The sequence below is a fragment of the Choloepus didactylus genome, chromosome 4 (assembly GCF_015220235.1).
Source record: "Choloepus didactylus isolate mChoDid1 chromosome 4, mChoDid1.pri, whole genome shotgun sequence".
Lineage (NCBI taxonomy): Eukaryota > Metazoa > Chordata > Mammalia > Pilosa > Megalonychidae > Choloepus > Choloepus didactylus.
The window spans coordinates 143,112,225-143,126,100 of NC_051310.1; the positions used below are offsets into that span (position 1 = coordinate 143,112,225).

At 40.6% G+C, this 13,876-nt stretch overlaps 1 protein-coding gene across 2 annotated transcripts in view; it reads left to right on the forward strand.

The window, feature by feature from the left end:
- Nucleotides 1–13,876, forward strand: part of RASGRP1 (RAS guanyl releasing protein 1) — an 80,458-nt gene that overhangs the window by 52,470 nt on the left and 14,112 nt on the right. For both annotated transcript variants that reach the window (XM_037834339.1, XM_037834340.1), the window contains exons 4-9: nucleotides 2,359–2,421; nucleotides 3,323–3,454; nucleotides 5,406–5,559; nucleotides 9,369–9,542; nucleotides 10,601–10,717; nucleotides 12,814–13,089. In XM_037834339.1, coding sequence (XP_037690267.1) covers nucleotides 2,359–2,421; nucleotides 3,323–3,454; nucleotides 5,406–5,559; nucleotides 9,369–9,542; nucleotides 10,601–10,717; nucleotides 12,814–13,089 — 916 coding nt within the window. The remainder of the gene's footprint in view (nucleotides 1–2,358; nucleotides 2,422–3,322; nucleotides 3,455–5,405; nucleotides 5,560–9,368; nucleotides 9,543–10,600; nucleotides 10,718–12,813; nucleotides 13,090–13,876) is intronic.

Below are 13,876 nucleotides of genomic sequence, written 5' to 3' on the forward strand. Positions count from 1 at the left end.
AGTTAATGCAAAATCAGTGTAGGGTTTCTGTTTGGGGTAAAGGGAAAGTCTGGTGAAGGTACCACAACATTGTGAATGGGATTAATCCCACTGAATGTTGTACTTGGGAGGGGTTGGGATGGGAAGATTTATATTGTATATATGTTTCCACAATTAAAAAGAAGGAAATATGCATTAAAGAGATAATGAAAGTTAAATGCAATATATGATACTGAATGGGATCTAAGAATGGAGGAGAAAAGGCTCAAAAGGACATTATAGGGACACAAGAAAAAACTGGAATATAGATTGTAAGCTTTATATTAAATTTGTTAAACTTGATAACTGCAATTTAGGTGATTGATTACATAGGTGAATATCCTTATTCATAGGGAATGTACATGAAAGCATTATGTGCTCAAGGAGTATAATGTGTGCAAACTGCTCTTAAATGTTCAGAAAATAGATGATAGATAAATAGCTTATATGGCAAAGGTGGCAGACTTAAAATTGGTAGATCTGTGTGTTGGGGTAGGGGGTTGCGTAGGTTTGTTGAAATGCTCTGTTGCGGGGGTTGTATTACTTTTGCAACTATCCTGTAAGTTTGAAATTATTTTAAAATTAAAAATTAAAAAACAAAAAGACAAGGAAACTTATACTTCATGATATTTGCCAGTTGCCTGGACTTATTTTTATTTTTATTATCTTTGTTGATAAGGGTTTTTTGATGGAGAGTGTTGATAGGCAAAAAAAAACTATTCAAAATTAATTTTTAAAATTAGAGGTCATCTTTTTTTAATTAAAAATTTTATGACCATAGGGTTTTGAATTTAGCTTACAGATTTTACTAATCTTTTTCTATAAGTGTAGCATGTTTCAGCAAATATTTTTAAGGGGTCTTTTAAAATGCTTGGTTAATTTGAATAATGTTAATTAAATACATCCAGTGGTTTTAAACTACAGCGAGGAATTTAGCATTTTTTATTACTTTTTAAATGCTTTAGAGGCCTTCCTGAATTCTAAATAATATTTATTACTCTAATAGATTAAAATTATAAACAGTAAAGCTAACATTATCTTCTATGATCCAAAGTTATACATAAACTTAATAAGATTTCTATATAAAACCATAAGTCTAAATCACTCTATTACATATTCCAAATTGAAGTTTTAATGCTATCATTCTAACATGCTCTTAAATATTACAGGCATATGAAATTTCAAAATGCACAGATTCCTTCTTAATAAAAAAACAGCAATACATGATTTTTTATGATTCTTTTTAATTTTTCTATACTTTTCCAACTACTAAAATATGTATAACGACCTAAGGAAGACCACGACCATCCCAGTTAATTGAGATCTCTGATGAGTTGCTCACTGGATTTTTGTCAGTGGTCCTGATGGAATGCATTGAATCCTTTATTACAGTTATTATGGCATAGTTCTTAGAACTTAAGGAGGATGTGGTCCTACAGAGCCCACAGCCAACGTAGTCTGATTCCTATCTGTTGATGAAAGATGGCAGGATTTACCCGAGTTCATTATGGGATTAGATTTTTGCATTTCCTTGACTCTTAAAATAAATGAATATTCTTTCTATATATCTCTAAAGATGTGAACTTAATGGGATCTTGCTATTCTTTCATATTCTTAGGTCAGAATCATTCTCATGGACTATTCAGAATGTTATGGTGTAAAGCTACAACTTCACTAATAGAGAAAAAATGATAATTACCTGAAAAAATGATATGGGTCCTTAACGTGGTATCTGATTGTATTTTATATTATTCATATGGCCTTGTCTGACTTGCCATCATAACTTATAAGGTTATTCTGCAAACATCCTCTATGTGTATGTTATAATTTTCACATTATTGTTCTTAATTATCATGACAATATATTTAAATATTTCTTCCTTCTTCTAATTAACCACACAAATTGTTTATCAGTTACTAAAAGCATTTTAAAAGATAAAAAGGAGCTGCTGTTTTTAACTCATCTTGGTTGGACCTGGGGTGCAGGAAGGAAGGCAACTGCCCCTACTTTGTCTCCTGTAGGTCACCTGCACTGGAACCTTTCCAGACTATGTGACTTCCTAGTTCCGGTTCTGCAAAGGAGATGCTACAGTCTCCTTCCATAACCCACTTCAGCCTGGGCTAGATAGAAAGCCACCATCATCACCCTCCTAGGTGATAATACCCATATACTTCCATACATCAGGTTGGTTTTTATGCTATAGCCAGAAAAATAAAACATCACATTTTCTAAATTTTTTTAAAATTGTGTTGGGGAATAGTTTTAGTAAATACTTCTAAAGATGAAAAGTTGTTTGGTTGCTGTAACAGAAGCCTCCATTTCCCTTAACCCCAGTCCTACTTATAAGGATGCCTTGGCAAAGAATTCACCAGGACTTTGTCTGAAGATCTGCTATTTTGTAAGGTAATGTTTCCACAGGCAATCGTGGACGTTATGGAATGGGGTGAAATGCAAGGCTGAAGCAAGGAACTCTAATTCTTTCCTGCCCTCCACCCCCCTGCCACCTTTCCCTTCCCAACCATTCACAGAACACCTCTGGACAGACTGGTAGGGACAGCCTCTTACTAGTTGAAATTCCTCAACAGAGAACAGTGAATTTTTTCTAATGTGCCTGAGCTTAATATTTTATACCAATATTCTCTTTAGTCTTATAACATTTTGTATCCATGGACATAAGGGACACACATAAAGTGTGAAAAAAAGCAATATAGCTCATTTTAGAGCAATCTGAAAATGCAGAAAAGAATATATCTATAATAATGTAGATCTAATGATCTAGAGTGAACCATTGGTAAATTTTTTCTATATTTCCTTTCTCTTTTTTTCAAAGCAGATTTTTTAAGCATAGTTGTGATCAAAATACATAAAAAGTTTTGTATCCTATAGTTTTCACTTAACTTCATGTCATAGGAATCTTCTCTAGTCATTAAAGATTTTTTCTTAACATTTTTAATGACCATATAATATTCCAACATATGGAAAAACATAATTTATAGATACATTGCCCCATTTTTGGACATTTGGTTTGTCCATAGTTAACTCTTCTATAATCATCTCTGATACACATGATTATGCCTAAATATTTGTCTTGAATCCTTTGATAATAATAACATTATCCTAACAAAGCATTTTTGTGTGTGGAGTCAGAAGATTGTCTGGGGGTGGTTTCCTTCCCTCATTGTCCCCATCTCAGCTTCTTCAAGGATTAAGTCCTACTGGGGGCTGCTAATTCCTTTAGGATCCCAGCAAAGTGTAAGTCCTTGGCTTCAGTTTTGGATTGTGTTTTTTAATTCCCTCCTTATAGATATTGGATAACAGAATTCTGGATAATGTTCAGAATGGATGCCAGCTTGACAAACACTATGGAGGAGTTCCAGGAACTGGTGAAAGCTAATGGTGAGGAGTTACACTGCCGCCTAATTGACACAACTCAAATGTGAGTGTCAAGGTTTTGACCAATCTTTTGAAACCACCTCCCTTCTGTGAGACAGTCCAGGCTGCTTTGGCTAGGCTTCTGACCCCACTGTAATTGCTGCTCTCATTCACCACTCCTTTTTTGAGAAGCTCTCCGACAGGCAGTATTCAAGGTGCCTAACCAAAGTGAAAAGCTTGACATTTAACAGGAAAGCAGAGAAGCCCCCCGATGATAAAGCTGTGGGTGACTAACATCCAAGAGCAGACAAAAAAATAAGTCCCAGTCAAAAAGAAATCAGGTAGCAAGATACTGACTAAAAGTCACCCAGATCACTGGAAACTGAAAGTAAAATGCCCAAACTTGTGCTTCTTCAGCAGCTAATGGCAAGGGCCACCCCTGAACTTGTAAACAGGGTACTGCTAAAAATGTATTGAACAGAGACGTCTATAACATATATGGACGTCTGTGAAAGACACTTAGACTTCCAGAGCTGGAAGAGACGCCAGGAATATTTCAAATTATTCCTTGCATTTTTTTATTTACAAGCTTGACTGACCCATTCTGGGAAAATGAATGTCTCTCAATTTGGGGGAGGGGAGTAAAAACATTGTATGCCAAGGTTTTCACACTGTGGCCACGTTATTTGGGAATATTACAAATCCCCAGGATATAGAATTCTAGAACTGAAAGACATACTAGAGATTACCTAATCTGACATCCCTGATTTTTCTGATTGGGAAATAGGCTCAGTGAGGTTGGGACTTGTCTGAGCTTTCACAGCCAGTTGAGCTGGACACTGAGGCCCCTATTTTCAGTGTATTGTGCCATACCCATGCAGAAATGATTTCAAAATCACATTTCCATGGCCCAGAATAAATCTATTTTATCAGTTTAGATTCTCTGTAATTCTCTGGTTAGAATTATACAACTTGAAAGAGAAAAGAGGGGTTTCAAATTAACAATTTCTTCGCTTTAAAGATGAAGAACCTAGAGCCCAGTGCAGCTCTGAAGCCCGGGTCTCCTTGCCTCAGTATGTCCCTAACTGGCTTTCCTCCATCAATATTTTCCACAGTATAATCTTTAGGAATTAGCTTGTGGAACATTGCCTGACCAGATATATTTGAGAAATGGTGAGTTAAAACTTTCCTTTCACAGTGACTCTCAGAGTCTGAGATATATTCATTGGCTAACAGGACTACAGAATTTGTAACATTTCCCAAACTCATTTGACCACAGAACGCTTTCATCAGAGAACAAGGTTCCTAGGAATACCACTTTGAGAAATACAGATCTACAACCTGCTGCCTCTCAACATTGGGCTCCCTTTGCTTCCTTAGTGTAGGAAATTGAAACTGAATAAGAAACACATTGGTTGATTACAAGAAAATACGAGGAGGGGTATCCTAGGATCAACGAGGCTTCCTTGTTCATTTTAGAAGTTAGGGACATTTGAAGAAAATGCTCCATCTCTGCTGGAAGTGACTCTACATATATCCCCTACAGCATGACATCTTTCTCTGAGGAAACAGGGCTAAGAAGCTGGTTCTTTATTTACTTCTGGCCTGAAAATTGCTCCACTACTTTGAGATTCCCAACCTCAAAAATCAGTCCCCATCATCTCCTTGGGAATGAAGGAATACACAGGGCACAGAGAGAGAGCAGACATGCTGGGGGTTAGACAGAGGCTGTAGACCGAAGAGAGGAGACCGTGACCGACACCTTTGACTCTGATCTTCACGTTACCTTAAAGGGAACTCATTTCATCCTGTTCCTCATGGCACATTTCAAAGATTCACCAAAAACCAGCAAGGCTTTCTGGAGAAACTCTGCTAATGCATTGTTTTGGCCAAGGAGAGTTAGCTAATGGTGCTTTGTCTGTTACTGTGGGAAAGGTTAATGGATTTACTTGTAAAAAGCAATTTCAATTCATTCTTTTTGCCTTTCTTTTCCATTTCACATTTATTCACAAAAGCAATGCCCGTGACTGGTCCAGGAAACTTACTCAAAGGATAAAATCGAACAGCAGCAAGAAACGGAAAGTCTCCCTGCTCTTTGACCATCTGGAACCAGAAGAGCTGTCTGAGCACCTCACCTACCTTGAGTTCAAGTCCTTCCGAAGGATATCTGTATGTACCCAAGGGGCAGAAGAAAAACTTCCCTGGGACATTTCTGGAAATAAGCAGAGAAATTTAACAACCCATGTACCTCCTAACCCTTGAGGTCTCCTCAGTGCTGACAGACTTTCCCATCAGACTTTTTATAGTTCAGAGAAACTGTACAACATGAATTCCTTTCGTTGCCCCTGCTGTTCTTCCCCCATCTCCCATCCTCCAAGCCCACTCCACCCTACCAGTCAGTCAAGCTACAATACTGTTAGCACATGTAACGCCCTGTACACATGCATATATGAGTGCACGCACAGCATATACACAAACGTGTACGTGCACATAGAAACACATTTTACCCCTAATAATAATTAGGTGTCCAGAATTTTTTTTTTTTTTAATCTTCCCCTGTTTAAAAAAAAAAAAAATGGGGACATGTCCTCTAAGAGTTTGATTTCATTCTTGGATAGGTTTTGAATGACTCTGAGAATTCCCAAAATAAAGGTGATGCTTCTGATCTAGCCCAGAATATACCCAAACCTTTGAAGTGGTGCTGACATGGACCTGCAGTCACCCCTGATTCTAGAGATAAACTATGCTGACCCAACTATGCTGACCCAAACCTTGCTAAGGGGATAACTACATAGAGCCAAACATTACTGAGGGCAGAGAGAGATAAAGGGAGAGAAAGGATTTCAATTTATCAACTGGAGCAGACAGCACACAAGTACAGCCTATCCTCACTGCAATCCTAACAACTCCATATGTGATGCTAAAAGAGCCTTGGTTCCATACAAGAGAATCTGTCAACATGCCAGATGCCAACAGACCCTCACTAGCCAATATGCTTTCCTAAGAAACAACACCCTTACTCTACTAAGTCCTCACCCCTACCAACAGATACGATCTTCAGATTTTCTCTAAAAATAGAGACTACCTAGTTGTAGATGCATTTCTTAGAATGGCCTGCATTGCTGAGAGAGGGGCAGGAGGCATGGAGGGAGGGCACAGGGAGGCACAGAGGGAGGGCTGGACCAAGGTTACACAGCTTATTAAAGTCAGAGCTGGGGCTAGGACCACGTGCAAGCCAGTGATCTTTCCATATATCCATTCTGCTGCTCTTGGTTACTCAGCAACAATTTATTGAGCCTGGTTGTTTCTAGAAGGGTACCTGCAAACCAGGTTACAGAGGTGATTGCCTTTTCTTTCCATAATGTTGACATCCCTCCTGTTTTCACACAGCCTTTCTGGCAGTTAGCCAGGAATGCCCCAGCTCCTATTCAGAAATAAGTCTCCAAGCATTAATCTGCACTAGCCCCACAGTCCCCACACCAGCACCCCTCAGACAGACCCATAGGCCCCAATTGGGAAGCTCCACCTGGCAAGTTATCATTTGGCAGGGCCTCCCCATCACGGGGCAGGACCCCAGTCGTAGCTGAGAGTCACTGCAAAGAGCCATTTATCATACTGGAAATCTGATCTGTGCTGTGACCAAACTGCCAGGGCTGCTTGGTCAGGCCTACAGGACATCTCCTTGATGCCAGTGCTCAGATAAAAGGAGGCAAAAGTAAAAAATCAGTGCAGGACAAGGAATCCAAGCTAGTGCTCCACAGGGTGGAGGCAGTGCTCTCTTTGCCAAGGAAGACATCAGTTTGAACCTTCATTTCTTTTGAGTATCTTGGTTTCTTTATAGAAGAAGACTGGGGGTTGTTTTGTTTTGTTTTGTTTTGTTTCCTCCTACACAGTTCTAAACAGTTTTCCCTAACAATGATTTCCCCTCCAACTCGGGCTTGAAGAGAAATTTCTCTCTGCTATGAATTTGATATTTTCTGTTTATCATAACACTTTAGTGTTGAGGGCAGTGGTCTACAGAATATCCCCAAGATTCTACGATTCACTAGAAGATATCCAAGACTCAGTATACAGTTGTACTCGTGGCTATGATTTATTACAGCAAAATAATTCAAAGCAAAATCAGCAAAGGGAAAAGGCAATAGGGCAAAGTTCAGAGGAAATCAGGTGCAAGCTTCCAAGAGTCCTTTCCCAGTGGAGTCACACAGGACATGCTTAGTTCCTCTAGCATCAAATTTTGATGACACATGCAAAGTGTTGTCTACGAAGAAAACTCATTAGAGACCCAATGCCCAAGGTTTTGATTGGGGTTGGTCATATAGGCATCCTCTGCCTAGCATATGCTAAAATTCCACACTCCCAGAAGGAAAGTAGGTGTTCGGAATAAACCACATTGTTTGCACAGGTTAGTCACCCTTATCAGTTAGGAAATGGTGAGAACATTCCTGAAGTTCAAGTTCCCAAATGCCATCCAAGGGCCTTTCCAAGGATAGTCTCAGGCCTGCTGTGTTAACTCGTTCGTAGCACAGGGCATGGGGGACATTACTGAGATAATTGTTAAAAAGCAAGTGGATACATAATGTTACATTAATAGTGGGAGGGATATATAAATATGCCTTGGAATGACTCATGGGAACTTCCCCTTATAGCCAGTAAGATTTTTGCTTTTATGTCTCTCTTAAGGAGTGTTTTTTGTCCTACTCATATTATTTTTTACCCTTTAGCAATGATAGCACATTAAAATGGGGCTCAGTTAATTTGCAATTATTTTATTTAGATTATGACTTCTTATCAGAGTATTTACTTGTCGGGCAGGACTAGGTCATACTGCAGTAACAAATCTTCACACACACCCCAACCACAGTGGCTTAACAGAGCAAAAGTACATTTCTCACTAACACTACATGTCTGACATGGGTCATCAGCTGATCATAATCACTCAGGGAGGCAATGATGGAGGCTTCATCCTCATACTAGTTTCCATTATCTCTGCAGCAGTGGAAAAGCAATGTGGCAAATCATTCATTGGCCTGTAAATCTTTTGCTCAAAAGTTACAACACTTCCACACACATTTCCTTGGCTAAACTACATCACATGCTCACACCTGATTTCAAAGAGAAGCAAGCAGAAACAGAGCTGGAAAGCTCTGTTGAACACACTAAGGCCTCCCAGAGCAGTGTTGGAGGAGAACAGACCACACCTCCCTCTTGTGATGCTGATTGAGCAGAGGGATTCTTTGTGACAGGGACACGATAGCTACAATCATCACTTATACCAGATCTTTTGGAACTTTCCAATTTCATATATGCTCTTTCATTGTCGACCATAGTCAATGCCATTGTCAAGTTTGGAAACTATGGTCACCAAATATATAGCAAACCAGTTTCCTGTAACCCATTCACTTGGCCTGTGCTTAAGTTGGTGAGGAGAAAGAAATCTACACAGAAAGTTTTAGCATCAAGTTAATAATTATCCTGTTAACACTACTTCACATTTATGTAGCACTTTGAAAAGTTAAAGTGCTTTCATACATATTTTTTTTTTTCTGATAAGTACAATTCTGTGACCTAGATGATTTTTATCATCTCATTTTTAAGGTAAGAAAACATTTGGAGGTGAGGTTGGAAGGAGAGGCATTAAGCTGAAACTAGTACTGAAATCTTTCTTCTTCCCTGTATTTAGAATTTTGAAGGGACAGTATAAATGCCTACTCAAACACATTGTTTGGTTAACTGGTGTATGAACACATCCATTTTTGCTCAATGGCTTTTGATGTGGAGAGACCATGCTGTGGGTAGGATACAAAAGATTTCCTTTCTACCATCCCTGTAAGCCTGATGGGGAGGATCCAAGAGAGGAGAGTTGGAAACTCCTCTGTCCTATAATGGTTCCCAGCCATCGCCGAGCAGAGATGCCCCATCCCTCAGGTCTCCTAGAACACCAGAGCAGCAGTCCTGATGGATTTCTTTCCTTCCAGTTCTCCGATTATCAGAATTACCTTGTGAATAGCTGTGTGAAGGAAAACCCCACCATGGAGCGATCCATTGCCCTATGCAATGGCATCTCTCAGTGGGTACAGCTGATGGTTCTCAGCCGCCCCACCCCACAGCTCCGAGCAGAAGTCTTCATCAAGTTTATCCAGGTGGCTCAGGTGAGTGACTGGATTAAGACTTTCGGACTGGGCTATGAGGTAAATTATCTATTCCCCCTGCCCCTTGCTCCCCCAGCCTAGTCTATCCCTAAGAGCTGCTTTTCCATATGGTGGGGTTTGTGTGCCTGTCCCCATGACAAGATGTGATGACCTTTCTATTCCCCATTCAAGGGCAATATGGAGAGGGCCACACAGGCTACCCTGGGAGTCAGATTTTAATCTGCTCTTTAAGTCTTTAACATTTTTTAAAAGATGCTTACCAGCATACATTGTTTCCCCACATCTGGCCCATCCCTGTATCAAAGGAAAGTGCAATTCAAACCTTTACTGGGTTTAGACCAGCCTGGGTTGTCTTAGGTGTTTGAGCCCATGCTGTGTTGAATGGCTGGATTTCATGTGTGAGGGACAGAGTTTAAGAATCTTGTAGGAGGGAGCAGGTACTATGAACCCGTATTTGAAAGTTCTCAGAGATTCTAGCTTTTCTATCCTTGTTACTGTCCTACATGGGCACTCCATGGCACAGGTGAATAAGACAATATCCTCGCACTCAGAAATATAATAGTTTGGCTAATGTGACATAAAGGAAATAGAACATTACACTTAATGGTATTTTTCTAACCCTGGTTGGTTTAGACCAGTGTTTCCCAAAGTTTGGTACAGAGACCATCTGCTCGGCTCGCATATTACCTAGAGGTATGCTAAAAGACCAGATCCTTAAGCTCAACTCCAGATCCAAGGTACCAGAATGTCTGGGTTTCAGGCCAGAAATCTGTGTGTTAGACAAACATTTACAGTGATTCTTAAGAACCACTGAGCTAGATAATGGTCCACAGATAAGCTGCAACTGAGGGAGAGAGGTGTGGTGTCTTCCTAGATTTGGAATCCACTGGTTTGGAATTAAACCTAACAGGAGAAATGGACAGAAGATTGCAATCCTGAGTGCTAGTCTTTGACCGGTATAAGAAAGACTCATGGCACAGGGAAGAGAGGCAGCCTCTTGCCTCCCACAGTGACTTACGTGTACAGTGACTCTGTGTCATCTTTTTTCTGTCTCACAGAAACTCCATCAACTACAGAACTTCAACACATTGATGGCTGTGATAGGTGGGCTATGTCACAGCTCAATCTCCAGGCTCAAGGAGACAAGTTCGCATGTCCCTCATGAAATCAATAAGGTCAGTGCTACTGTCTTCTCTGTGGCACTTAGAAGCATCCCCAGGACCATCCTGGACATTTTCTCCTTGAGAAGCAATCCAGGGAGCATTTCCAAACCACACCATCTCTTGTCAACGAAGCAAAGTACCAGGGAGGCAAGCCCCGAGAAAACCCACAGGATGGGGAAGTCACAGATTTGAGTGATTGTGATTCGGTCTGACGTCACAGTATCACTACACACATGCCAGATCAGATGAAATAATGTGTGTGTATATATGCCACCGAATATTCAGAGTTGCCATCTTTAACTCTGATGCCCTTTTCCAACTCTGCTCCAAAATTTTTCCCCAGAAGGAATAATGGTTCAGTTAACCAAGGTTCAGTTGCATGCTGAGTCTGGTTGTATAGTGATAAATTAAAACCCAGCCCTCTAGACTCCTTGGAGAATGACATTCTGGAAAGCTGCGGTTTTTCAGATAATTGGAGATTAACTCCTCAGGTGCCATTTTGTAATAGACAATGCATTATTGAGGATGTTTTCTTAAATGTCCTATACTCTTTCCTACTTCATTATTTAGACTTTACAGAACATACTTTAACCTTTTCTTTATGATATAGAATTGTTATTATAAATATAACCCACTATGATATGCTAAAGCTAGAATTGCATCTGTGTATAGTATGGGTTAGATAACAACTGCTATTTGGGCATTTTCATATCATGTAAGAGGACCAACAAGCCCTCCCTTAAGATACTCAAACCCCAGTCCTCCTAAGCTGGCATGGAGGGAGAAGCTCTTCTTAGGGAGAGATGCCTGAGCCTCAGAGCCCCTATCCTTTTTTCCCAGGGGTTCAGCCTCCTTTTGGGGAGCCTCTCATTATTCATCACTGCTATCACAATGCTGAGCTGAGGGTGCTATCCCACCTGCACCTCCCAATGTTTATATCCTGCTTTGTCAGCACCTTCCAAAATATTCTGTAGGCTTTCTGAATTGCTAATAAAGAAGACCAAGGACTAGACTGCATCACCTTGCTCCCATACTTCCCATTCACCTGCACTGTTTGCTAGAGGTGTGTGAATAGGAGGCTCTTTCCGCCACCTCAAAGGGATTGAGGGAGGCTGACTTCAGAACCTCAGTTCTTTCATTGTGGAGAAATGGTACTTCTTTTATTAAAAGAATTTCAGACACAGTATTTATAATGGGTATTTTGTGTGGTAAGATGATTGGCAGACAAGCTTCTACTTCATGTCTTTGCTTCTGAGAAAGCAGGTTATCATGCATGGGGAATGGGGTTCTGTGAACTGTCCTCTGATTTGAGCCAGGTGTGTCTGAAAAGATCACTAGCTCTGGCTGCTCTCTCTCTGTGCTAGCAAGCAGCTTTGCCCACGTCTGGAGCCGAGGCAGGCTGTACACTCAAATGAAGAGCTCTCTGTTGCCTCTGCCTCATCCTCTTTCAAGTCCTTTACGAGGAATTGGTCTAGCCTACTCAGACTCTTTAGTTCAGGGTTTTAGGCCATGAATGGAATGTCACCAGCTTCCTAGATGCAGGCCCATTTTTAAAAATAATTGAGGTAATGTGCACAGAGTACTGCATGGAGAAAGAGAAACTTCAGCAGACTACTGAAGCACACACTTAAAAAACATGCTTTTCCCATGCCAGTAACACTTCCTATTTTAAATGTTATGCAATGCAATGTCTCTGGAAACATTCACGAGATACTAGGGAAGGGAAATGTGTGGCTTTGAGACAGGGTTAGAGGGACACTTTTTACTGAATACTCTTGCACCTTTTTAAGTTTTGTATCAGGTACTTACATTGTTTATTTTTAAAAAGAAATATTAATCTAAAAACTAGTAAGACCTCATTTAAATTTTTAAAGTTACGTAGAATCAAATAAAGCATACATTGTATTTATAATACACTCTGTGAATTTGTCTTAAGTTTTATATTTAGGGATCATCACCTGCACCTTTTAGATGAATCACCCCCTGCCCAACAAATTAGAGACAGCGTGATACCATGGGAGGGGGTAAGAGTAATCAAGGTGGCCTTACAGACACAACACCCTCCCCAGCAGGTGCCTGTGATGGCTTCTGCTCTTCTGCCTCTGTAGATCCTGGGTGAGATGACTGAGCTGCTGTCCTCATGCAGAAACTATGACAACTACCGGCGAGCCTATGGGGAGTGCAGCCACTTCAAGATCCCCATCCTGGGGGTGCACCTCAAGGACCTCATCTCCCTGTACGAAGCCATGCCTGACTATCTGGAGGATGGGAAGGTGAACGTCCACAAGCTGCTGGCTCTTTACAATCATATCAATGAACTGGTCCAGCTGCAAGAAGTGGTACCGCCTTTGGAGGCCAACAAGGACTTGGTGCACCTGCTGACGGTGAGGTTCACACTGGAGGTTTACTAGGCCCTGTCTATGTGCCAAGTGCCATTCTGTGCACCTTACCAAATAGCTCAGTTAAGCGTCATAAAAATTCTGTAAATTAGATACTACTATTAGCCCCATTTTATGGTTGGGGATACTGAGGCAAAGATGTAACTTGCCAGAGAGCTGCACACTATTAAGTGGCAGAGGCTTCATTCAGACCAGATCATGGGACTCCAGAGACTGCATTCCTAAACAGTATGCCACTGGAACTTCTAGGAGTGTTTCCCTACCCCTGCGAAAGCAGTCCTAAACTCTCTGGGAGAACTGAAAGGCAAATCAGGATACAAGGCTTCATAAGAGATGGAGACAGTGTGTTCTCATAAAAAAAGAGGACAAGGCAGTGAATTTTAAAAATCAGTTTTATTATTTTGGTCCTGTCACCACTGACTTAGATCCCTGATCCTAGAGGTATTCAAGCACAGAGTAGGTAAATACTCATCAGTGTATAGTTAAGCCAGCATTTGAACTTCAGGTGCAGGGTGAAATCAGATGAACTCCCTTCCAGACCTACAGTTCTATAGTTCACCAGCTGTGTGATTGTGGGCACAGAAATCTCTGAGTCTCTGTCTCCTCCTTTGTAAAATCAGAGTGGTTGGTCTTTAGATGACTTCTAATATTTCAGTTCAGAAATAATCTACTTTTTATTTTTACTTTTTGCAGAACAGAATAATTACAATGGCCTTTTGCTATCACAGGAGCATTTTGATAGAGCCTCAGGCTCACTTCAGACTGGCATCTA